The 27,029-nt window shown below is 36.0% G+C and overlaps 1 protein-coding gene across 1 annotated transcript; it reads right to left on the reverse strand.

Annotated features, from left to right (window-relative positions):
- Positions 1-16,801: 16,801 nt before the first annotated feature.
- Positions 16,802-21,710, reverse strand: ASY1 (DNA-binding HORMA family protein). The gene is made up of 19 exons (XM_079018051.1): positions 21,597-21,710; positions 21,440-21,496; positions 20,446-20,542; positions 20,287-20,355; positions 20,105-20,197; positions 19,894-20,020; positions 19,751-19,820; positions 19,640-19,681; positions 19,307-19,528; positions 19,179-19,218; positions 19,051-19,092; positions 18,831-18,955; positions 18,246-18,258; positions 18,084-18,160; positions 17,759-17,999; positions 17,554-17,670; positions 17,356-17,492; positions 17,136-17,276; positions 16,802-17,056 (listed from the first exon to the last, which is right to left on the reverse strand). The coding sequence occupies exons 1-19, from the start codon at positions 21,597-21,599 to the stop codon at positions 16,997-16,999; spliced, it is 1,773 nt and encodes a 590-aa protein (XP_078874177.1). The 5' UTR covers positions 21,600-21,710; the 3' UTR covers positions 16,802-16,996.
- Between the last annotated feature and the right edge of the window lie 5,319 nt (positions 21,711-27,029).

Below are 27,029 nucleotides of genomic sequence, written 5' to 3' on the forward strand. Positions count from 1 at the left end.
AATGAAGCTGGAAATGATGTGCAAAATCGGGATCTACAAGCTATCATTTGATCAAGGCTCCTTCTTCCAAGTTAATCTTCTTCAATTCTCACCAACACACACTAAATCACACACAAGGGGGTCAAATATCTTCAAACGGGGCTAGGTTTTCGAAATGTCACACAAACGGATTTGGAGGCTAAGAAGTGAGAGGTCCAAGGTTTATAATGTTGCTTAAATATGGTCCAAACCATAAAAATCAGGATTTTTCCCTTGCATACGTACGTCCCGCATACAAGTAGTACGCCCCGCGTACTACAAGTTTTTCGAAAATGGAAAAACTACCTCCTAGGGAACAAATCTGAAAAGTAATTACATACCAAAGAGTCAAAAATGAAAATATCTTAAATCAGGTGTTACAATTATACCCTAGGGCTGGGCCCAATATTATATGGTTGGGTTGAAATATACCTAGGGTTAGGCCTAATATTATATGTTTGGGTTGAAATATACCCCAGGGTTAGGCCGAATATTATATGTTTGGGTTGAAATATACCCCAGGGATAGGCCCAATATTATATGTTTGGGTTGAAATATACCCTAGGTTGGGCCTAATCTTATATATTTGGGTTGAAATATACCCTAGGGTTGGGCCTCTTATTGTATGTTCTGGTTAAAATAAATCCCAGGATTAGACCAAAGATTATATGTTGGGATGGAATATACCTCAGCGCTAGGCCCAATGATATGTATGGTATGTGGTACTTTGGGGAACTCACTAAATTTGTGCTTACAGTTTATGTTTATGGTTTCAGGCATCTCCATTTTTAAAAGGAATGGCTAAGCTTGATCACACTGTGTCGCCTGGAGTTTTATTCCGCACTGAATGTTTACAAATTAATCTAATGTTTTGAAATTACTGTGACTCTGATCACCTTTTGGAACAATGAATGTACAGATTTAACTTATTTAAAAATGAAATTTTCAATTGGTATTTTTGGGGCGTTACAATTATATGTAATTTTTTATAAATTTTATATTTATATAAATAGATTATATATTATAGGCTTGTAGTGGCCAAACTTAAGAATTAAAATTAAAATTCAAACTTTCAAATTGATTTAATTTTACTCCTCCTCACCAACTATCCACTTTGCTCCCCAACTTTAATTGTTTTCATCTTGTCTTCTAAACTTACTATGAATTTTGTCATTACACCTTCTAAACCTAGTGTTTCACTTTTTCCTTTTGACCTCCCCATCTCCTAATTTCCAACCTTTAAAATGTTCAACCTGACATGACACAACATCTTTACATGGTCGAAAATTTAACGTAAAAACCGACACGAAATCGACATGAAAATAAACGAGTTGACACAACACGATATTTAAACAGGTCGTATTAGGGTCAAGCCCTATCAACTTGTTTGATGTACTGACATGACACGCATGACACAACATGTTTGCTAGGTCTAATAATAATCAACTGGATCTCAAGGTTACAAAAGAGTGTTTCTCTTTCAACCACAGAAGCATAATACTCGGCACATGTAGAAGCTGCCAAAAAGCTCATATGGTTGAATAGTTTCTTGTCAGAACTTGGAATGCATGTAACATACACGTTTTGAAATTGTGTTTTAAGTAAATAATATTATGAAATATTAAGTGAATTTGAATGTTGAGTTCTAACAGATAGTTTTTACTAGAAATAAAGTAAAACTATGTTTAGAATCACTCATAAAATGTTGGAAGTTTTATGAGATTCCAATTAAAAGCCAAATAGTGAAATATAGCGAAAATATAAAATTTGGAATAAATAAAATTTTATTACTGAAAGTTGTAGAAAATCTCATTAGAAACATTTAGGCGAAAACCTCGTCGAAATCCGAGTTATAACGAATAAGTTATGACCAAACGAAGATCCGTGATAAATTCGGAAAATACTCTGTCGCGTAAAAATTTAGTTTCGATAAACTAATTTTTAGCCCTACTGATGTAAATGAAAGTTGTAGAACTCGTGAAAATAATCAACTTTCATATAAAGAACGCCAAAATCTGACTTCGTATGAGGAAGTTACGATTTTTTAAAGTTTCAGCTTAGCAGTAGACAGCTAAAAACTCGAATTTTAGATCGAGTCATTTTTAGCCGACACAACCTAAACGAGAATTGAAGGTCTCGTCATTTGTAGTGCAACGGTAAAAAGTCTGACGAAAACGGACGTCGGATGAAGAAGTTATGAATTTTTAACGGATTTTCCTGTCCCGATCTGTTAAAAATAATAATATTAAAATGAAAGTCAAAATTAGCCGACGAAGTCTAAACGAAAGTTGTAGAGCATAATTTTAGCTACGCTTGCATATAAAGAACGTCAAAAACGGAGCTCGTATGTGCAAGTTATGGATTTTAGAAGTTTTTGCAAAAAAAAACCGAGAAATCTAGCATACGTGGACTTCGGCCACGTCACCCTCGCTTAAAACACGCCACGTATCCGAAATTTCGTGAGTCACCGAAGCCAGCTGGCGAGACGTATCGCCTACCCTCGCATCCGAAGTCCGGTCCACTAAGAATCCGGCGCGTGCCCTTTATCACGTGTCCGAGCCTTGCAGGGGTGCCACGTCCAAAGCCTCGGTCTAGACCTTGGTCCAATCAGAGGCCGACACCGAGCCCCTCGCATGCGCAAACCACGTGCGAGCCACCTGCGCACCCTTGCCCTGCTGATGCCGCGTGTCCTCGCTGCTGACTCCCTTTCCTTAGCCGACTTCGGACCTCCCTATAAATACAAGGGCCTGCGAGACCTCTCGGGTAATTTTGGAAAATTGCCATTTTCACCCCCTTTTTTGATATTTTTACTATTCCGAGTTCCCCCGAAGCCTCGGTACTGATTCCAAAGCCCGAAACACACCCCGAGACTCCCGAGAAGCCCGAAAAAATTATCTTTTCGGTTTCGAAGCTCTACCTTCACAGAGCCCGGTTTTCAACGACGAAAGTCATATTTAGAGCCGAAGTACTGCCCAAATTAATATTTTAGCCCCCGGTTATTTCACGGTGAGTTTAATATATAGGAACAATTGTATGTTATGTGTTATATGTGCTACGTGCCTTTCGGTGTTATTATTCCGGGTTATTTTCCCGGGTTATTTTTATTTGCTATTTTTAATAGCAAAGAAATACATTTGACCATGTGATCAGTGAAAGGACTTAGATTCACGTTGGTACTGGTATGTAGCCTCTGGCCATGTAGAACATGTCTCCGTAAGAGAATGAATTCTATTCTATGGTATTGACAGAAGGTTAGACAGGGCTTTAAGCCTGAAATCTACCAAAATGTTAATCCGAAGTTGTATATCTTCTACGCCGTTTGGGCCAAAGCTTTATTGATGTATATCAAGCATGGAAATTGTTATGTCTCATTGATTGTATATCTTTAAATCAAATCAATGATTGATATGGAATGTTTGTCACATGATTCACATACACCCTTGTTGTTCCTTGTTCCTCTTTGCTTCTAACATATTAAAGTATATATGGCATAACGTTATATTGTATCTATTATTGAACTCACTAAGCGTCACCGCTTACCCTCTCAATGTTTAACAAATTGCAGGAGATAAGTGTCACAATCAGGAATTTTGTGCCTTGTAACTACAACACTTAAGTCAAATTATGAATCAAAAACATAAGAGCATGTATGATGCTTACTCTATGACAACAAAATTTCAATCAAACACCCCATGCAAACAATTCAAATAGTCGTTAAACAATTGGAAACCCTAGAAGTTCTTGTTTAAGTCCATTTTTGGACTAGGACATCTTTATTGGGCCCAAAGGACCAATAAGCTTCCAATTTGGCTATCTTGGGCTTAGAACTCTTAAATGGGCTCTAATTGGACCCATTTCCATTTAATTCAATATTTTGGGCCATATTGGGCCTAGAATGAAATAGATTAATTATATGAACCATTTTTGACCATAATTAACCTAATCTAGCCTAATAAAGCATAAAAATCACATTTATATTTTTTTGGGCCAAAAATCATCCAACCTAACTATAACATGGGCTTAAGGGCAAAAAGCCCAAAAACCTCCTCTCACCCTCCCCATTCTCGGCCCAAGCCCAAGAGAAAGAGGAGTTGACTTTGTGAGTGACACCTCACAATTGTTCATGGGACATCCATGCATGAAAACTCAAACATCCATGAACTCACATACTTCCAAGCTTAGCCACTCTTTTTCTCCCTCTCTCTCTTGCTCTCGGCCGAGTTCAAGCACACACACACACATTTCACTCACTTTTCTCTCAAGAAAACTCTCCCATACCTCCTCTATATTTTCGAGATCTAAGAAGGATTCAAGGGGATTCTTACACAAATTCTTCATCTAAGGTAAGATAAAGTTTGGATCTATGATATAGGTTCTTTGTTTTATCAAAATCTCCTTCTAATCCATGTAAAAATCATGATCACTCTCTTAGAGACCCTCTAAGTTCGAGATCTTCCAAGGAGGGGTACTAAGGCTGAATTTTCTTCTCATTTTCTTCCAAAAACTGAAACCACACCCAAAGGTGAGCTTCTTACCCCCTATTTTTCTGTTTTTATAAGTTTTTGTGAGGGAGAATACAAGCAAATGTGTAGATCTATGAGTTCATGTATGTCTTGTGTGATTTATGCATGTATGTATGATTTTTATGTGTTATGTGATGATTATGTTAGCTAAAAATACCTAAAAACCGAGATATACAACATAAAGAAGGAAATAAACATAGCTTATACCATTCTACACTAATCAAGTCAATAAAAATGATTTATTTAGTTAGGATGAACATTTTTTGACACAAAACCCATTTTTGGACTCAAAATGTCAAAAATACAAAACTAAGGGGCCCAAAACGACAAAACATGATTTCTGGAGGATGAAACAAGTCCAAACAGTTTTTAAGATAATTTTTCTGAATAAAAACACTTTGGAGGGGCTTAAAATGTGAATTTTAAACCTAATGGGCTAAAAATGGGCTTTTCGGCCCAATAAGCCCCAAATTGCGAAAATCCGGAAATAGAGGGGCTGAAACTGCACATTTATGAAAAACAGGGGATTACTAGTGTAATAAAACTATTTCAAGGGTCAAAAATGTTTTCAAATTAAAAAGGGACTAAAAATGCAAAAAATTTCCATTTTGGGCCAAAATTGTAAAAGTTGCGAAATGGGGGTTTCAACCGAGAAAATTTCATTTTTGAGGGACTTAAGCTGTTTATCAACTACATTTGGGCTGAAAATGTCTTTTCAACAAGTTTTGATACTAAAGTGTCCAGAAAAATGGTTTAAGGACTAAAATGGAAATTCTTTTATATAAAGGGTTAAAAGTATAAATTTTTATCCAAGAAGGGGCATCAAAAAGAAAAACTCTAATGTTTAAAACATTAAATCCCTTAAGATAAAAATTTGAGTACCACGGCTACCGGCAAAACGTAATAGCAAATACACCTTCAACACCCAAAAATCGTAACCAAACGAATTGATTCGGTCTCGAATCAATAACAAATCAAAAATCGATAAACAATGATACTTCAATACACACGCAGAAATTTACGAGAAGTCAATACACCATCTTTGGGCCCGAAAGTTTCAAATCGTGCTTGTTGGGCCTAGCTAGCCCAATGACATGATCTTTAGGCCCAAAGGAAATGCGCTTACATGTTGTTGGGCCTTATATGACCTAATTCCGTGTAAAAGGAATTTCAATAGCTTTTTGTGCTGTTGGGCCCCAAGGGTCCTTTGGTACTGCTAGCAAAGTCGAGAAGTCAAATGCGAGTCAGGCCAAGGGCCTTTCGCATTCATGATAGCCTTGAACGACTTATGGAAATAACGGGGGCTTCACACCCTCTTTTCTCCTCAGTCGTGGGGTTATGAGAAGTCAGGGTGGTTGGATTAAGTGAGAAGTACGGACGACGCCTAAGGGATCGTTTGTAAAGTTGTAAACTAGTCATTTTCATTAATGCGTGCTTATAACGACTTACAATCCATAATAAATCCAATGTCACCTGGAACTATAAAATACAACGTCGTATCGGAATAATAATAACTAAGCCACGTAATTTGATGTATTAGGAAAACATCGGGTTTTCCTATGGAATTCAACACTTTCACCTATGTGATGCATACAAAGTCTAACAATTATTCACATTTACAGAAATCAACAAGCATACTTACGGATCTTCACACTTTTTGTTACTTACAATAATCTTTTCAGAAAATATCGGATTTTCTGGTGGTTTTCAAAATAATACAAATCATTACTTTTCAAAGATTACTTATGAACTCACCAACATTTCATATGTTGACGTTTTTCCAAAATACTTGTATTCGCAGGTAACAAGTAAATCGAAGAAAATGTATCCAGTGATATCATGATGTTTTGTTTAATTAATATCGAACGGTTTATGTTTTGGAATTGTAATGTGTAAAAACAATGTACTGATTGTAAACACTGATGGTTGTAATATTTCAATGCATAGTGACGAATGATGTTATGATTCATGTATATTCATTGTGATGGTATTCAATTGAGTCACAATAGCCCTCGGACGTTTCCGTCATCTGGTTCGGGGGTGTGACAATAAGCATACAGTATAGTTATATACTGGTAGAAGATTTTTGAATAGTTTGAAACTATTGTATCCATAGAAGCTTATGAATAGTTTGAAACTATTGTATTTTGCACTCCCATATGTAAAAAACTATAGAATCCTGGGAAGTTATGTAATATATAACACTTTAAAATAGTCGGTTTGTATCCAGTAGTTTGTAATCTCTTTATCAATGTAAAATTTTTTTTTTATGAATATGCAAGTAGCATGTTTTGGAGTAACTATATTGTTGAGTATGAAAGTTTGGGTCTTTCATAAATACGAAAGTTAGGGTCTTTCAATCATGGTATCAGAGCAGTAGTTTGAGTGAACTAAATTCCACGGATTGGTATTTAGACTTAAACTATTGGAAGTTCAATATATGAACTAAATCATTATAAGTATAGGGATACAAACCATAGGAAATACATAAGTAAAAGTATTAGGTAATAATAAACCCTAATATTCTAAAATACAATGTTACTCCGTATTGCAGAGCAATGGCTGAACAGGTTAGTAGCCATACCCCTGAGGTTGGTGGAGGTCCTCAACCCGAGGAAGTGAATACTCTAGTATCTCCTCGTGAGGAGCGACTCTTGGGTAAACTTACCGGTGTTATTCGACAGACTCTCGAAGAACACAAAAAGAATGGTGATAAGGGAAAAGAGAAAGCCACTGGAGAATCTTCAAAAGGAGAGGTGAAGCGTCCCTCGTTCAAAGATTTCAATAGTAGTGGTGCTACAGAGTTTTCCGGTGTTCTCAATCCCATTATTGTTCTTACTTGGATCCAGAACTAATTGCAAAGACTCCGGTACTATTTGTCAAGAAGAAAGATGGATCGATGCGGATGTGCATTGATTATCGTGAGTTGAATAAGGTGACTATCAAGAACAAGTACCCACTACCTCGCATCGACGATTTGTTCGATCAACTTCAAGGTGTTAGCTATTTCTCAAAAATTGATTTAAGATCTGGCTATCATCAGTTGAAAGTTCACGAGCAGGATGTACCGAAGACTGCTTTTCGTACTCGATATGGGCATTATGAATTCCTTGTTATGCCGTTTGGTTTAACAAATGCTCCGGTTGTATTCATGGATATGATGAATCGGGTATGTCGCCCAATGCTCGATAAATCAGTCATCATATTCATTGATGATATTCTAATCTATTCCAAGTCTGAAGTTGATCATGCCATTCATATTCGTGCGGTATTGGAACTTCTTCGAAAGGACAAACTATATGCTAAATTCTAGAAATGTGAATTTTGGCTTCGCCAAGTTCAATTTCTCGGCCATGTTATTTCTAGTGATGGTGTATCCGTAGATCCTATCAAAATCGAAGCCATTCAAAATTAGGAAGTGCCCCGTAATGCTTCCGAAATTCGTAGTTTCTTAGGTCTTGCGGGATATTACCGGAGATTCATTAAAGACTTTTCTCGTATAGCAGTACCTCTCACGAGTCTTACATGGAAAGAAGTGAAGTTCGAATGGGGTGAAACCCAAGAAAGAGCTTTCTCAACTCTTAATGATCTTTTGACTCATGCTCCAATCTTATCACTCCCAGGAGGTGATAATGACTTCTCCGTTTATAGTGATGCTTCAAGATTGGGACTTAGTTGTGTGTTGATGCAACGTGGCAAAGTGATAGCCTATGCCTCAAGACAACTGAAAGATTATGAAAAGAATTATCCCACTCATGATCTCGAACTCGCTGCAGTGGTATTTGCCCTAAAACTTTGGAGGCGTTATCTTTTTGGTACAAAGTGCCAATTATTTATCGACCACAAAAGTCTCAAGTACATATTCAGTCAGCAAACTTTGAATATGAGACAACAACGAGCCATGGAGCTGATCAAAGATTATGATTGTGAAATCCTATATCATCCTAGAAAAGCTAACGTGGTTGCTGATGCACTTATCAGAAAAGTTTATTGCCATAGTATGTGTTATGCCATTATTCATACTACAGTAAAATTCACTATTTGAGATGAATTAGAGAAATGGAAAGAAGAGGCCCTAAAGCCAGAAAATGTGAAGAAAGAAGGGATGATACATTATAATGATGCTCTACTTGATGATCCGCGAGGATTAAAAGTATTCAAGAATCGGTTGTGATTCCAAAGATCGGTGGATTGAGACAGAAGATTTTAGATGAAGCCCATAAATCTAAATTGTCAACCCATCCTGGTACAAGTAAATTGTACTATGATGTAAGAGCTGATTATTGGTGGCATGGATTAAAGAGAGACATTGGAAGGTATGTACAGGAATGCTTAGTATGCTTACAAGTCAAAGCAGAGCACCAAAAGCCTTATGGAACCCCAGAAAGTCTTAGTGTTCCTATATGGAAATGGGAGGAATTGTCCATGGATTTCATTACCAAATTGCCAAAGACTGCTAGACAACATGATAGCATTTGGGTAATTGTCGACCGCCTGACTAAAAGCGCTCATTTTCTTGCCATGCATGAAACGGCTCCAATGGAGAAATACACACAAGTATACTTGGATGAAATTGTGGCAAGACATGTTGTGCCACTAAAGATCATTTCCGATCATGATACTCGCTTCACTTCTCCCTTTTGGGCGAGTATGCAACGTGAATTAGGATCTCGAGTTGCTCTCAGCACAGCTTATCATCCCCAGACAGATGGTCAAACGGAGAGAACAATCCAAACAGTAGAAGATATGCTTCGTGCATGTGTTTTGGAGTTCGGTGGTAACTGGGATAAATACTTACCTCTTGTCGAATTCTCGTATAATAATAGTTACCACGCTTCAATCAAAATGCCACCATATGAAGCATTATATGGTTGCAAGTGTCGTACTCCATTATGTTGGCGAGACATAGGACAGAAGATCCTTGGAGGCCGTGAAATGATTCAAGACACCACCGACAAAATTCAAATCGTACGAGAAAGAATGAAAGCGGCCCAGGATCAACAGAACTCCTATACAGAAAAGAGAAGACGACCCATAGAATTCCAAGTGGAAGATTTCGTGATGCTGAAGGTATCCCCATGGAAAGGCCTTATGAGATTTAGGAAGAAAGGAAAGTTAAGTCATAGATTTGTTGGTCCTTTCAAAATCATCCAGAGAATTGGAAAGCAAGCATACCGCTTAGAATTACCTGAAGATTTGGCAGGTATTCATGATGTGTTTCATGTGAGCTATTTGCGCAAATGCTTAAGCATCAATGATGAGACAGTTCCATTATCCGAGGTGAAATTGGATAATAAGTTAAGATATGTAGAAGAGCTGGAAGAGATCGTGAATGAAAGAACAACTAATCTACGTAATAACGAAGTGAAGTTGGTGCTTGTCAAGTGGAAACACCATCGAGGCCCAAATTATACTTGGGAAAATAAGAATGAGATAAGAGCAAAATATCCCCATTTATTTTAATCGATGTAATTTCAGGGACGAAATCCTCAAAAGGAGGAGGTATTTGTAACATACACGTTTTGAAATCGTGTTTTAAGTAAATAATATTATGAAATATTAAGTGAATTTGAATGTTGAGTTCTAACAGATAGTTTTTACTAGAAATAAAGATAAAAACTATGTTTAGAATCACTCATAAAATGTTGGAAGTCTTATGAGACTCCAATTAAAAGCCAAATAGTGAAATATAGCGAAAATATAAAATTTGGAATAAGTAAAATTTAATTATTTAAAGCTGTAGAAAATCTCATTAGAAACATTTAGGCGAAAAACTCGTCGAAATCCGAGTTATAACGAATAAGTTATGACCAAACGAAGATCCGTGATAAATCCGGAAAATACTCTGTTGCGTAAAAATTTAGTTTTCGATAAACTAATTTTTAGCCCTAGTGATGTAAATGAAAGTTGTAGAACTCGTGACAATAATCAACTTTCATATAAAGAATGCCAAAATCTGACTTCGTATGAGGAAGTTATGATTTTTCGAAGTTTCAGCTTAGCAGTAGACAGCTAAAAACTTGAATTTTAGATCGAGTGATTTTTAGCCGACACAACCTAAACGAGAATTGAAGGTCTCGTCATTTGTAGTGCAACGGTAAAAAGTCTGACGAAAACGGACGTCGGATGAAAAAATTATGAATTTTTAACGGATTTTCCTGTCCCGATCTGTTAAAAATAATAATATTAAAATGAAAGTCAAAATTAGCCGACGAAGTCTAAACAAAAGTTGTAGAGCATAATTTTAGCTACGCGTGCATATAAAGAACGTCAAAAACGGAGCTCGTATGTGAAAGTTATGAATTTTAGAAGTTTTTGCACAAAAACCGAGAAATCTCGCATATGTGGACTTCGGCCATGTCACCCTCGCTTAAAACACGCCACGTATCCGAAATTTGGTGAGTCACCGAAGCCAGCTGGCGAGACGTGTCGCCTGCCCTCGCATCCGAAGTCCGGTCCACTAAGAATCTGACGCGTGCCCTTTATCACGTGTCCGAGCCTCGCAGGGGTGCCACGTCCGAAGCCTCGGTCTAGACCTTGGTCCAATCAGAGGCCGACACCGAGCCCCTCGCATGCGCAAACCACGTGCGAGCCACCTGCGCACCCTCGCCCTGCTGATGCCGCGTGTCCTCGCTGCTGACTCCCTTTCCTTAGCCAACTTTGGACCTCCCTATAAATACAAGGGCCTGCGAGACCTCTCGGGTAATTTTGGAAAATTGCCATTTTCACCCCCTATTTTGATATTTTTACTATTCCGACTTCCCCCGAAGCCCCGGTACTGATTCCAAAGCCCGAAACACGCCCCGAGACTCCCGAGAAGCCCGAAAAATTTTATCTTTTCGGTTTCGAAGCTCTACCTTCGCAGAGCTCGGTTTTCAAGAAAACTCCCGGTTTTCAACGACGAAAGTCATATTTAGAGCCGAAGTACTGCCCAAATTAATATTTTAGCCCCCGCATATTTCACGATGAGTTTAATATATATGAACAATTGTATGTTATGTGTTATATGTGCTACGTGCCTTTCGGTGTTACTATTCCGGGTTATTTTCCCGAGTTATTTTTATTTGCTATTTTTAATAGCAAAGAAATACATTTGACCATGTGATCAGCGAAAGGACTTAGATTCACGTTGGTACTGGTATGTAGCATCTGGCCATGTAGAACATGTCTCCATAAGAGAATGAATTCTATTCTATGGTATTGGCAGAAGGTTAGACAGGGCTTTAAGCCTGAAATCTACCAAAATGTTAATCCGAAGTTGTATATCTTCTACGCCGTTTGGGCCAAAGCTTTATTGATGTATATCAAGCATGGAAATTGTTATGTCTCATTGATTGTATATCTTTAAATCAATTCAATGATTGATATGGAATGTTTGTCACATGATTCACATACACCCTTGTTGTTCCTTGTTCCTCTTTGCTTCTGACATATTAAAGTATATATGGCATAACGTTATATTGTATCTATTATTGAACTCACTAAGCGTCACCGCTTACCCTCTCAATGTTTAACAAATTACAGGAGATAAGCATCCAGTATAGTTATATACCGGTAGAAGATTTTTGAATAGTTTGAAACTATTGTATCCATAGAAGCTTATAAATAGTTTGAAACTATTGTATTTTGCACTCCCATATGTATAAAACTATAGAATCCTGGGAAGTTATGTAATATATAACACTTTAAACTAGTCGGTTTGTATCCAGTAGTTTGTAATCTCTTTATCAATGTAAAATATTGTTTTTATGAATATGCAAGTAGCATGTTTTGGAGTAACTATATTGTCGAGTATGAAAGATTGGGTCTTTCATAAATACGAACATTAGAGTCTTTCAATGCAGCAGGAGGATTGTGTATTGCATTGTGACAATCAAAGTGTAGTTCACTTAGCAAATAATCTAGTGTTTCATAGTAGAACAAAACACATTCAAATGAGGTACCATTTCATTCAAGAGTTAATAAATGATGGAAATCTAAACTTGAAGAAAAATCCTTGTAACAAAGAATCCAGCTGATATGTTCACCAAGATAGTTACCACTAAGAAGTTGAAGTTTTGCATGGCTTCAACCAGCCTTCCAAAAGTTTGAAGAGAAGTTCTTGATAGGAGAAAAAGAGAGAGAGAGAGAGAGAGAGAGAGAGAGAGAGAGAGAGGGTACTTTGAGGAATGGCAAAAATTGAATGGCATATGAAGTTGTTCAAGCCTTTAAGTGGGAGATTTTTAGGGTATGAAGTATTGTCCAACATGGAGCACTTAAAATCAAGTGTAGCACTTGGATGGAGCATTATGAGTTCAATGGAGCACTTATAACTCAATGAAGCACTTAGGATTCAAGAAGAAAGTTCTAAAGGAATAAATCATCTGAGAAGGTGTTAAATCATCTGACAAAGGAACAGATAATCTAAAAGAGGATTTGGAGCAACATGGAGCAACTTGGAGCAAATGGATGGAATTTGCGCCATCTATGAGCATGTTACACCAAATGGATGAAAGTTGCTCCATCCATGAGCATGTTACACCAAAGTGAAGGATGTTGCGCCAAAGTGATAGGTGTTGGGCCATTAGTGATCACGATGCTCCATCATGTGTTTGGTTGATGCTCATGAGTTTGAAGGTTCTAAAAGCGTCTGCATGGCACTCTATGATTGGTTGGAAATTAGGGCATCTCCTAAATGGGCTAATTGTAGATGGGTCTGACCCATCAGAATTATGGTTTCCCATGCTTTCCTCTAAGTAGGCTCATATCCCTATTATTGTAATTGCTAGATTTCTGTGAGAGCTCAAAGTGAGATACAATTTTGAGTGCTTGTAATAGTTCCAAAAAGTTAATAAAGTCCTTTCTTTCGTTCGCCCGTGGACACAGGTCACCTTGACAGAAACACATTTAATATTGTGCTCTTTTTATTTACATTTTTCAAAAGTTTTTTGTGATTTCAGCGAAATTTGTTTTTATATTTGTCTAAAGTGCTTAACTTGTTTTGTTGTCACCCAACACACTTAGTGATCTCGGCTTTAGAGAGAAATAGGAAGAATTTATTAGCCAAGTAAACTAGCAATACTTCTCTTTATATACTAACATGTATGTAAGAAGGACCATACCTCTAATAAATGAAAGCATAGTGAAAATAAGAAGCATGGTGGTGTAAGAAGGACCATACCTCACCTAGCCATGTACAACCCATGGCTTTAACTAAGAAAAGTGAAAGTGGGTTTGTCTTTTACCCCTTCTTATTTACTAGCATTTACATCTTATAATTATTTAACCTGCATTTATATAAATGGACTTCAAAAGGTCTAAAAAGATGTACACAACATATAAACCATACTAGATGAATTTCTAGTTGTTTTTCTCTCTTAGAAGATATTATTTCCATAAATATTAATTTTCCAATTAAATACAAGAATTGATAATATTTATTAGCAATCAAATTCTAATAAAGTATCAATAAGTGGTAACTTGTTATTAGGTGTGTATATGATCATATGTTATTAGCAAATATCATTATATAATGATACTTCGGCATATAGACCTTTCACTTAATAGAAGTGGTTGTTTCCAAGAAGCGCGATGTGACCAATCTTTGGTCGCAGCACGAAGGGAATCCTCGTTCATGACTATTTTCAACTTTAATGGTCATGATGCATTAACCCGTTGATCGTTGCTTTTTTAACAGTTTAACTTTTGGTCAAACTTTGTTAGACATGGAGTTTTGAACTAAGGTTTTACCTCTCATTAGTTATCATTAATGAGGTGCGTGAATTTAGGTTGTTAGTGATAGTTAATTCACTTGTGGAGTTTTGCGTATGAGACTTAGATTGTTAGCTTTAGGCGAGTTTTCTAACTATATTATGTGTGCCATTATATGTCATGTGTGTAGTAGGATGCTTGCATACTACTACTGTATAAATGTGCGATACAGGTCATATGGGATGACGGATTTGTGCTTACAAGCCCAGTAGGAAGGGTTCTATGGAATGACAGATGTATGCCTATAATCATAGTAAGATGGTTCCTATAAGATGATGGTCGTATGCCTACACGCCGAGTATGAGGGGTCATATAGGAAGGCAGTTATCTGCGAATAAGCACGGTAGGAGGGGTCATATGGGATGATGATTATGTGCCTACATATCCAGTATGAGGGGTCTTATAGAATGATGGATGTGTTCCTACAGGTCTAGTAGGAGGGGGTGTCACGATGGCTTTGTGAGCCTATGATATAGGTCATATGGGATGAACGTTGCATGCATATAGGCCCAGTAGGAGGATGTGTCATGATGGGTTTGTGAGCTAATGGTACATGTACTATGGGATGAGGTGGAACGGTATTAAATTGTGAGCCTAAATGCCCAGTAGGATGGGGTGTCAAGATGGGTTCGTGAGACTACGGTACAGGCCTGGCAGGTGGGGGAGTTACGATGGGATCATAAACCTACAATTGTATGCATAGTATGTATGGTGTAATATGGGGTGTATTGGAAACTCATTGAGCTTTATGCTTACTTGTTATGTTTAAATATTTTTTAGGTTGTTATGGTGTGAAGAGCATGGGTGCGGTGTGACTATACTCGCATTTGTATCATGTTTTTGAGACTTTTGCTTAACTCTACGTTATGTTTTATGATATTTGAATCAAATGGACATTTATGTTCCTTTTATGAAAATGGTTTTTGGATTTTTAATTATATTTCAAAGAAAATTGCTTAAAATTTTGGGATGTTATATAATCTGTGGAATATACCTGCTTTTTTAATTACTAACCTAACATAAGTTGGTGTTGCTTGTTATAGATATAAGATTCAAGTATGGTTTAGAGACGAATTGTGTGTAGTGTTAGTGGCTCTCTTTGATCGAGATGCAGCATGCTTGTTATGGAAAGTGCAAATGCCATGGTCAAGGAGTTACCAGAAGATCGGGGTGAGGATGCATTTCCTGATGAGTTAAATGTAATTATGGATCAATAGTATGGCGTACGTGTTAAAGTGAGTGATTTTAGCTTGCGTACTAACTACCATATATACATGGTGTCAAAATCAACAATGATGTCGAGTTGTTAGCCACATTGCCAGAAGATGTGGAAGGAGATGAGGTTGTAGAGGTAAAAAGAACAGTGTGATAACATGTTTTGGTGTATACATGTTTCGAGGGTGTAAACATGTTGATTGAATGAAATTATTAGAAGCATTAACTACCATTTACATGAAGTATTTACATAATACGTGACCTTTGAGTTGCTTGAATAACCATATGCAGTTTTAATTTCTTTTTCTCTTCCCCTCTATATTCATTCGTACCCATTAGAATACCATCTCTCTCTCTCTCTCTCTCTCTCTCTCTCTCTCTCTCTCTCTCTCTCTCTCTCTCTCTCTCTCTCTCTCTCTCTCTCTTAGCATGTCAATTAAAGAAATTTCCCAAAAAGACTACAAACATGATATGGTTTTGTTTTTAGAATCTTGTAATGAGAAACTAATGCACCACAACACGTTGATGATAGATAACATAGCTTACTTCAATCAAACTAAAATAGAAAAAGGGAAAACTTGATGAGACGACAAAGAATAAAACATCTTTTGAGGTCAAAACATTGAGCATAACTTTCTATTATTAACAAATGCGTACAAACAATGTTCTTATTGGGTCTCCACAGGAGGTTTTGGGATTCTTTGAAGAAGAAAAAGAAAACATCTATATGCTTTTGTTTCCTGTTTTAAAAGAATCTAATGTTTTCATATGTATTTAAGTTTTTTGTTTGAATATAAATAATAAAATATGGTTCTTTATGTATTGTTAGTAATATCATGTGCCTGTTCATAGAGACATATCCATATCCCCTAATAATATTAAATGGGACTAGTGAAATATACTAATAAAACAACTATGTAATAGTTAAAAGAAAATTATTTTAAAAAAATCATAAGCTTCGAATAAATTGATCCACACATTATACAATTCTTTTTAGATTAATATATAGTAAATTAATTCATTGTGATGGGATGAAAATACTATTTGTTCTGTATTGCCGTTTACTTTGTATCACAATTTGTCTATAAAACCCTGTCCATTCGAAAGAGGTTTATCATCTTTTGATGTGGCCAACTTGTGTTTATGGGCTTTGGAGCAAGTGTACAAATATTATGCACATGAAAGCAACATTAATATTTATATCCGCAAACGCATAACAGCATTATTAAACTACGTATTATTATTAAAAAAAAATCTTTTCTACCAATGGAGATGATGATAATATAACGCAATACTTGTTGAGAAATTAAAATCATGAATACGCTTATCAATCCTCGGATACATACTTTCAGTATTAATTCATGAATTTATTTATCGTCAAGCATGTGTATTTAAAAAGTAACGAATAAGATCAGTTATATAAATGTATCTAGTAAATCATGACATCAAAAAGACAACTAAAAATACGTCATACATGTTTCCTTCGCCTTTCACGCTTCATGAAGTTGAGATTTCTGACGTTTCATGTTCTGAACGACAGGCTCCTTTACCTATAAACAAAATTCCAATTTTCAAATAAAATTAAAGTTTTGTGGTGAGAAGGAGGAGGGTATATATGTAATTACGTACCGTGCTTGCTTTTCGGAAACGTTTGTTTATGGTGGTTTGGCTACAAACCGCAGTATCCATTTTATCATCCTGATTGATATTTCCATTTCTACCCTTTTTCATCCCTGCATGGCTCTCTATGGAAGACAACGGCTGCAAAACCTATATATTTTATAAAACCATTAAAAAAAATGACAAAAATTTTAATAAAATAAGAGTGTACTGAGAAAGTAAAAAGAACCTGATTGTTGCTTGTGGGGGTGTTGTTCTGTCCATTCTGTCTGTTGGATACACTCTGCTGCAACTCAGGTTTACCCATCGATCGTGTAAGCTCTGATCCAATGGAGTGGAATGCGCCAAGTGTCGACTTATTGGTCCCTGATCAAGTTGTCAATAAGTAAAATCATTAAATATAGAAATTATTGTAATGTGGGCCCACCTGCTTGTTTTTCCGAATGGCTGTTGGTGTCCAGGTCCACCGTAGTATTAAAGTCTAGAGCTTTTTTGACTTCATCAAGTTTCTTCTTGGTTATTTCAGAATGAATCACTCGCTTTCCTGTAACAATAATTAAAGAAAAGGTATAAATAATTATTCAATGATTTTGATTTTTATTAACCATAATAATAATAATAATAATATTTACCTAGCCTACGGCTGCTTGAGGTTTCAATAAACCCTTCTTTGGTCATTTTATCCATCAATTTGCGAACTGTGGTTTGGTTAACCTCACCACCAAGTTTGGTTTGAAGCTTAGGAATAGTAATGTAGTCCATTGGAAGAGCATGAAAGAGTGCCTTCATGTACATTTGACCTTCAAGCATTGTGGGTGGACTTTTCTTGCTGAGGGTTTCTTCTTTCACAGCATCAAATTCATATTCTGATTTCTATAATTCATTCATGTTTTAAATAAGATTAGCAAATGATTTAAAAGGATAAAAAGGTAATTAAAGAAATAAAAAAAAGACAACCCCAGGCCTCTCGATGTTGAAACTGTCCTTTCCGGATTTTGAAAGAATGCCTTCGTTAACAAGCTTGTTCATGACATCTGAAAAAACAAATCTAATATTTTTATTATATTCATGGAAGGTGAATTTTGGTTTTTACTTTGTTTAAAGGGATTCTCTGGTTACCTTCAATCAAAGCCTGCAAATAAATTATAACAAAAGGTGTTAAAGGCAAGTAATGGCAATGTATGTAATGTGTAATAAAATGTCCTGATTTTATTTCTTCCCACCTAATTATAGTAATATCATCCAAATTCAAAGCAATAATTGAATAGAATTTTCAAAGTACAATGTCTTAATTAAAAACTGAAAGTAAATTGTTATACTTGGGTAGATTTTTCAAAGTAGAATGTCTTAAATAATTAAGCAGCTAAGTCAAAGTACGTTGTTATATCTTGCATTTGGCTCTAAAGAGAAATGTTTACTACTAAGATGAAAAACAGTTAAATGCAAGAAATAGCAACATACTTTTTTATTGTGTATTATAGCATTCCTATTACAACATTATTTTGAAAACTCAACCCGATTATATAGCTATGTCATCCATATTCAAAGAAATTTTCACGGCTATAATTGGGTAACTCATTCAAAGTACATGTCCTAATACAAAAAATTGAAGTATAATGTCTTAATAATGTTGTAAAAGATAGAAATGAAAATAAGATGCTATGATATATTATTCAAAGTTTAGCTTTGAAGAAAAATGTTTACCACAGATATGTCAGGGAAATTTGCAAGAACATCAGTGACATCAAAAGTGTCTAGATGATAAGCACTGATCCAATTTTTTACACGATTCAGTTGCTGTTCATCTTCAGCTGGATCCTGAGTATCATCTGCATATTTAAGAGGTTATCTTGTAATAATTTCATAGAAAAATCGCTCTGATTATATAATAATTTTAAATGTATGAAAATGATTTTTAATGCACCTTCATCAGCCATGGTCTCATCTGGTTTCTCTTTTTGTTGGTCTGAAAAAGTAATAATGATTGTTTGAAATTTTTGAACTCCAAGGATAATGAAGAAATTAAAAAATTGATATGTCTATTATTATTACCTACTGGTGCCATGATGTATTCGTCATCAGAAAGGCTAGTCTGAAAATAAATAGTATATTAGCATGAGGATTTATAAAAGTATAAATTAAGTTTATAAAATAAAATATATATTTGACACTTTAATTACCTGACTATCAGCTTGGCTATCTTCATCTCTCTCCATTGAATCACCTCCCACACTCATATTTTCATCCTCACAAGGATCAAGAACACTTTTGACCTTGAGAGATAATACAAAATGCTTGCTGTTGACATTGCCAACTTCCATTTTCAAAGGATTTTTGTTCCATGGATGATGCGCTTCTTCCTCTGTGCAGCCTCTAAAGAATGGGGGCTCATAATCAGCCGGCTACAAGATTAAGAAAAAACACTTTATCAATTAAATATATTGCAATGTTATTGGTTATGAATTGTTTCAGAAAAAAAAATAGAAGAAAGGAGCTATATATGAGGATTATACCGTGACATCATCGTAATAGTGGAGTTTCATCAAAATGGTGCGCTGAAACAATAGTCAAATTAGATGAAGATGAAAACTCTTTATAAATGTCACTACATCAAAAATGAGTACCTCTTCTGGCATTTTATCTAGAGTTCTCATTAGTTGTATCAGGGTACGAACCATTTTACAAGCAGAGCTCCTGAGATAAAATGTTGTATTAGTTAACTAAGATCACAATTTGGGAATCAAAAAACCATAAGGGAATGTAGTACTTCATTTGATTTGGGGTGATCTCTGTGGTGGAGTTACACTTGAATGTTTCCCCTTGTTTCTTGTTTCCAATTCGATTAACATTCATAGAAACCTCTTGGTTGTCAGCATTTGAGTAACTGAAAGAAACTGCAGGAGAATATATATGTATATAGATCTTAGTAAAGCAAAGTAAAACTCCTATTACACATTCATATTATAACAGCTACTTACAGGAATATTCTTCAATCATTGGCCCTTCTACTGTCTGGCACACACAGAACATTAGTGTCCTGAGATATTTCTTCTGCAAAGCATCATATACACCTGCAGGAAAACAACTCATGAAAAATCAGTAATAAAAACATAGAAACTGAAGCTCAAAAGCACTAGAGAAACTTTATGAATCAGTATACCTTTCTCCATCCAGTCAATGAGTCTTCTGGACTCTGCATCCATAGGCATGAGCTTTTTGATCTTCATCTCTGTTGATGAACCAATAGAATCAAAGCCGTTTTATAAGGTATAACCTCTCAGCTACAAAGATCTTCACCAGAGAGACCAGTAGTACGTACCTAAGGCTGGGACACCCTTATCACTGAAGTATTTCTCAGGGAAAAGGCCTCTGATATAACTGATATTGAATATTGCTATGCGTAGTAGGTTCCTTGTCTGTTTTGAAAGGAAATAAATCATGAGTTATAAGAATTGATAAATTACAAAATAAAACAGTTAAGTAATTGTTCCACATTTAGCGTCAAAAGCTTCGATAATAGTTTAGGATCGAAATGTTATACTTATTTTCTAACATCATCTGAACTTTCTCACAATTGCAATTGACCTTAAAACTCTAATTTGCTACTGGAATCGATGTTAGCAAATAAATCACTGGCCTCGTATAACATTAACCTCCTTACATTCTACAATTCTTAGCGAGGTTATGAATTACAGTAATGGATGCTCAATGAATAAAGCAAAACCTAGAAAAATACTATGTAATCTGCAATCAAATGTCATTATGTACAAAGTGTAGCTGAAAACAGACTCTAAATCATGTTTAACCGGTTGTAAATACAATGGAAGCTTGCTTTGAGTCTATTTCGCCGTCCTTTCACAGGTTAAGTCACCGTCAGTTTACAGAGATCCGATCGATTACAACTAAACAACGACCATGAGGAATCAAGTAATAACGATCATCGGAATTTCAGTTACTCCGATTCAAGTTTCATAGAATAAGGATGACTATTTTGAATTGATTAACGTGGATTAAGTTCGAGAGAAACAGATACATTTGATCCATATGTAACGCAGCTAGTAGAAGAAAATTTTGATCAGATGCAAATCACAATTATCAATCCCGGTTATCGGAAAAACTAGCAATAGTTATCACCAGAGATGGAAATGTTAAGTATGAGCTGAACACCAGTAACGATAATATGAAATAAATCTATAGAAAACTGTGCACATGAATTCAATCACATAAATCACGAAATGTATCAGAAATTTTGTTTCCACAGAAATCAAATCACTACGAGTAAATCAAAAGCTCTATATACGGAAGATAATTACCAGGAGAAGAGAATCCTGCTCGGTAATCTCCGCTTCCTTCACTTTCTGCGCAACAATCTGAAAATTCAGAGAATCGATTATCAGGCAGTAGAAGATCGGGAATTAACAGATCAACAATCTATCGAACTTTTGGAGATGAAGAAGCTTCGAAGCTTACCATTTTTCCTAGTTCGAAGAGAGAAATGTGTTTGAATTTTGGAAATGTTGGTTGAAGAATGAATGAAGTGGCGGGAGAAGACGATGAGGATGGGATATATAGTATCCAGGAACAAACTTAACCATGGTTATATGATGACTTGGCACGTGGCTGGGGTGAAGCATGCAGAAGACACCGTTGATGGAACGTTAAGGTCAGTTGAGCGATGCCGTTGACACGTTAAGGAAATTCGATCATCATGTTGAAGATTTTATAAAGTTGCATATATAGAAATATGTTATTAAGATGTATATTTGTAACGATGTCGATTTAACTCATTCATTTATAAAAGGTTTTATTTGGATATATATTATTACACAACAAAATGGAAAAATAAGTTGAAAATAAGTCAACCATGTCTAAATATTGTCCCTCAAAACTTTATATGGTATCAAACTCTCAAAACTTTAAATGGTATCAAATAGGGCCAAGTCAAAAAAAAAAAAAAAAATTGTAACATCCAAATTTTTCATTTTAAAATTTCACATAAAACTTCGTTCATAAAAAATCATCCCAAGAAAATTACAAGTGTCAAATACATATCATCATCAAAATAGAGTGTTCCAGAAAACTACAGTCGAATCTATACAATCAAGTCTTCACCTTCTCGTGATCATCAGAAGTACTTGAAACACATTTAATCAACAACTGTAAGTACGAAGCATAATGAATTCCCCAAAATATCACATACAACACAGCATAAATAAACAGGTATGGGTTATCAGCAACTATGGAGACTACCCGAAGTCTCAGTAGACAAACTGCACACTCTATGGATTATCAACAATCCTAAAGACTACCTGAAGTCTCAGCACACACGGTAACACATATCATAATCATAGTAAATAGACCCAACTGGTTAACACATATATTCTACCACACAGGTAAGCATAATGAGGAAACTCACCTTGCACAGATGATTGATAGAACTCACAACCGAACAGTCGAAACTAGACTTCGCCTATTAATCACATCAAATAACCCTAATTAACAATTAAGGTAATTATACAAACTCAACTAGTCTAAAATTGAGTCTAATCCACAATTTGGACAAAAGACCATTTTGTCACTCACAAAAACCAAAACCCTCACAGTAGTCCAAAAGTCAACCTTGGTAAAAAATTCAATGATCCATGCCATCTGGACAGATCACCACGTTGTGGCCTCTTTATGCCACACCATGGGCACTCCACGACAAAACAGTCAGGCTTCACTAGTCGCCATGTCATGGCACCCAACCCCACGCCGTGGGAACTGGGTTCCAGCAGTCTAACAAATTTAGCTCTTAATTTGTTAAGATCTTTCATTCCAACCTTCCAGAATCCTTCTTAAGGTCTAAAGCATTCCAAAGATCAATTCTTTTTCAGACATGTATACCCAATACAAGTCTAGATCTCAAATTAGGCCAAAATGAAGAAATGTTACTAACAACCTCATGCATGAAACTCAAGATAGCATCAAACTCCAGATCTACAACATATGATGGCAAAAAGTGACCTTAACAATCCATAAAGTTGCCAACTTTATGAATTTCATGCATTCTACTCAACCCAACATAAAGAAATATAGACAAAACTTAGATCTAACATTCTTGAAAGAGAAAGGTAGGAACTTGAGGACTTACAAAGGTCCAGATTCAAAACAAGATGATGAGGAAGAGACTTGCTTATAGAACCACAACACCAGAAGGGCCTTATTCTTCCATAGTAAGCTAAAGAGACACCAAGAAGCTCTCAAAGTCAATAATGGGGCAAAGGTTAGGATGGGGTGCTTTCTCTGGGAATGGAGGCTGCCAAATGAGGCAACCCTAGAAGTTAGTGCCCTTAAATAGGGCAACAACCCCGAAATTAAGGTTTAGGCCCAAAACAGTCTCCATGTCGTGGCTATATATTGCCAAGTCGTGGGCACTCCACCACGTCGTGGCCTTACGATGCACAAAATAAATTAAAAACATATCTTAAAGATCCAGGCATTACAATTTTTTAGGTTGTTCCTTATAACATTAGAATATATATATATATATATATATATATATATATATATATATAAGGCTAGGTTCAAATGCGGATAAACATTTATTGTGTGAACGTGTGGACAATGTTATTCTATGAGAATGGGCAAGGAAATATGTTGTTTGGTAATGTGAATACGTTCAACCTCACATAAATATTTTCATTATCTCGCATTCTCACTAATTAAATCGTCTATAAGGGTATTATAGACTTTTTTTATGCTTTTCATTCTGTTAGAATGTTGTCAAAATGTGTTATTGATAATCGTATTCTGTAAGATGAAAATGAGTGAAAAATGATGTGTGAGAACAAAAATGAATAAGAACTAATGAGAATGCATGATAATGACGATAGTTGTGTGAGGTTGAGCGTATTCATGTTACTAAACAACCTATTCTCTTACTCATTCTCATAGGATAGCATTGTCCACACACGTCCAAACAATAGATGTTCATCCAAATTTTAACCTAGCCCTATATATATATATATATATATATATATATATATATATATATATATATATATATATATGGCTATTAGGTATATAAAGTTAGATATGGAACCCCAAAACGTTGTCGTATTGCTTCAAAGTTCAGATTAAGTCGTGTTTCTTCCCTTATAAATCGATGAAAGTGTTTTCTTTTTCTTTTAACTTCTCTATCCCTATTGTTGTCTTTCTTTTTTCATTGCTTTTCTTCATATCTTAAATGTTATGGGGAAAATCCTCGATTTTGTTTTTCTTGATTTTGGTGGGATCTCTAAATATTTTTTATGCAAGTTCTAAGAATATGTATTAGTAAACACCGACTTAGTTTTCCAACTATGGTAGGAGCTTCTCTATAACGTCATGATCCAATCATGACACAAGATCCTTTTCTGTTAGTTTAACTTTTAACTAATCAACAAATTCTCTTCTGATATCTTGAGATATTTTTTAATATTAGCCTTAACTTACTCAATTTAAGTATCTTTATTAGCAAGCAATGTATCATGTGAATTTCTTAATTCATTGAAACGATTAGAAATTAGAAAAGATGATTGACAATAAACTGGCATTTGAAAGCCTCCCAAGTGCAATATAGATCATTTTTTCTATGCTTATTTAACACTAGAAATATTTTGCTTAAGTTGTTCGAGTTGATATCTCATTCACAACAAACACTAAGAGGGTACAAATTCGAGACAAGTGGCATCATGTTTGAAAAAAGTTACACACTTGAGTAAATGGTATGTATCATCACTTAAGAAAATAGTACATGGAAGAATGTTATATACACACTTGGACTAAGAAAAACAAATTAACTAATTGAATTAGTATTGAATAATCTAGCTTAATGTATGAGAATGACTGCAGTTTGAGATGTTTCCTCTTCTCTTTTAATTGTAAGTTAGCAATATTATGTTCTGACCCATCTGGTCTTTTCTCTGTATGCACATGAGATATAGATGAAATGAAAGCATCTACATCCCATTCTAATTTCTCTTATATTGGATCTGCCACTACCTACACTGTACCATCCCAAAATCAGGTATATCTCCTTGGCCCTTCTTCTTTTCTTAAGTTGTCAGTTTTAGCCCTTGTGTAGTTTATGTGATAATCGAGTATGTTGGGCGTAATAGAGAGTACACCATGCGTACTCATGAGCGTATTCATGACGCGGAGGTTGCCTAGTACGCGGGTCGTACCAAGGTGTACACGGGGCGTTCCAGGCCTAGAATGAAACCCTAATTCTAAATGAGCCCACTATTTAAAGAACGTTATGGCCTCATTGTTGGCCACCATTTCCAGAGACTTGTCCATCCAAAAACCTAATCCTCGTTCTTGTAGCTAGAGAGTGCCTTTGAGAGCTTGTTGGTGTGTTTTTTAGCTTTAGGAGTGGAAAGGAAGCTTTGGAGAATAAGGAGTAAGAGCCCAAGCACTTGGATCTGAGCTTAGCAGTGTGAGAAGCTTCATTTGGAGGTATAAAGCTTCAAAATTTCTTCCTTTTCTGTTGTGTGTTCTTATATGGGGTGTTTTAGGGTTTTGTCCCAAAAGTTGATGGCTTTGTGAGTCGATGAGCTCTAAGAACCTAGATCTGTCCCTTACTAGTGTATTTTGTGTTATAAGGTCATAAAAATCCAATCTTGGTCATTAAGAGCTAGCCATGCATGGGATATGAGCTTAAGGAAGAAAAAGGATGAAGGTTTTGGATGTTTGAACCCAAACCAGCCATGCAAAGGCAAAAAATCTTCGACTTTATGGATTAAGAGACTGTAGGGGGTCCAGATTTGTATTTTGAGCTAAGGTCTTAACTGATTAAGACCATAAGTGAGATAAGAGTAAAAATGGGATGTACGCCGAGCATAAATCCCAGTACACGGGGCGTAGGGGTCAAGCAGCCCGATAACAGCATAGCGGTCGAGTATGCGCAGTGTAAGGATCTGGTACGCGCAACGTACTCGCAAGCGTTGACTTTTGTTGAATTTAGGGTTTGGTCAACAAGTGGACTTTTGGACTCATGAAAGGGTAAAATGGCCTTTTACCCTTCTGTGAGAACATAGGGAGGGTTGTCTAGCTTAATGAGTGTTGTTATTAAATGAGAATTTCGTTTGTGTGCGTTAGGCGGGGCTAGACCGGTGACTTGAGTCCGAGATTATTTTGAGATAGTTCAAGGTGAGTTTTCTCACTATACATTACCTAGGGTGGTAGTTATGTGTAGTGGTGTTGATTAAGATGGCATGTGCGGAATTAGGAAAGATCTAGTGATTCATCATGTAAAAATATTTGACCAGAGGGTCTTATGTGCTTGTTGAGTTATGCATGATTGTGTGATATCTATTGTATGATATATTATTGTTGCTTAGACCGGACCGGAGGGTCCAACGAACTATGAGGCCAGAGGGTTCTCAATCAAACTGGAACGGAGGGTCCAACGAGCTAGACCGGACCAGAGAGTCCAACGAGCTACGGGACTAGAGGGTCCCGCTGAGACACATGGGCCGGAGGGTCCTACAGATTTATAGCCTCGAGTGGCTAATATGTGTATGCGGTATTTTGGGGAACTCACTAAGCATTCGTGCTTACCGTGTTATGTGTTATGTGTTTCAGGTACCTCGGGAGATAACGGGAAGGCGCCGGTATGATTGTACACACACAAAAAATCGTGATGGAACATGTTAGAGGATCCTGGATTTGAATAATTGTATTGGAAACTTGTTGGTTGTTTTTGAGAATTTATGATGAGACATATGTTTTATAAGTTTTAAAATTGAAAATTTTTGTTTTGAAAAATCATGTCGTTACAAGTTGGTATCAGAGCCTTGGTTTGAGGGATTCAGATACACCTTCGGGCATATCTGGACTCAAACTGAGGATTTGAGAAAAGTTTCCAAAAAGAAACAA

Source organism: Lactuca serriola, chromosome 8 (genome assembly GCF_051521515.1).
Source record: "Lactuca serriola cultivar US96UC23 chromosome 8, Lser_US96UC23_V15, whole genome shotgun sequence".
Lineage (NCBI taxonomy): Eukaryota > Viridiplantae > Streptophyta > Magnoliopsida > Asterales > Asteraceae > Lactuca > Lactuca serriola.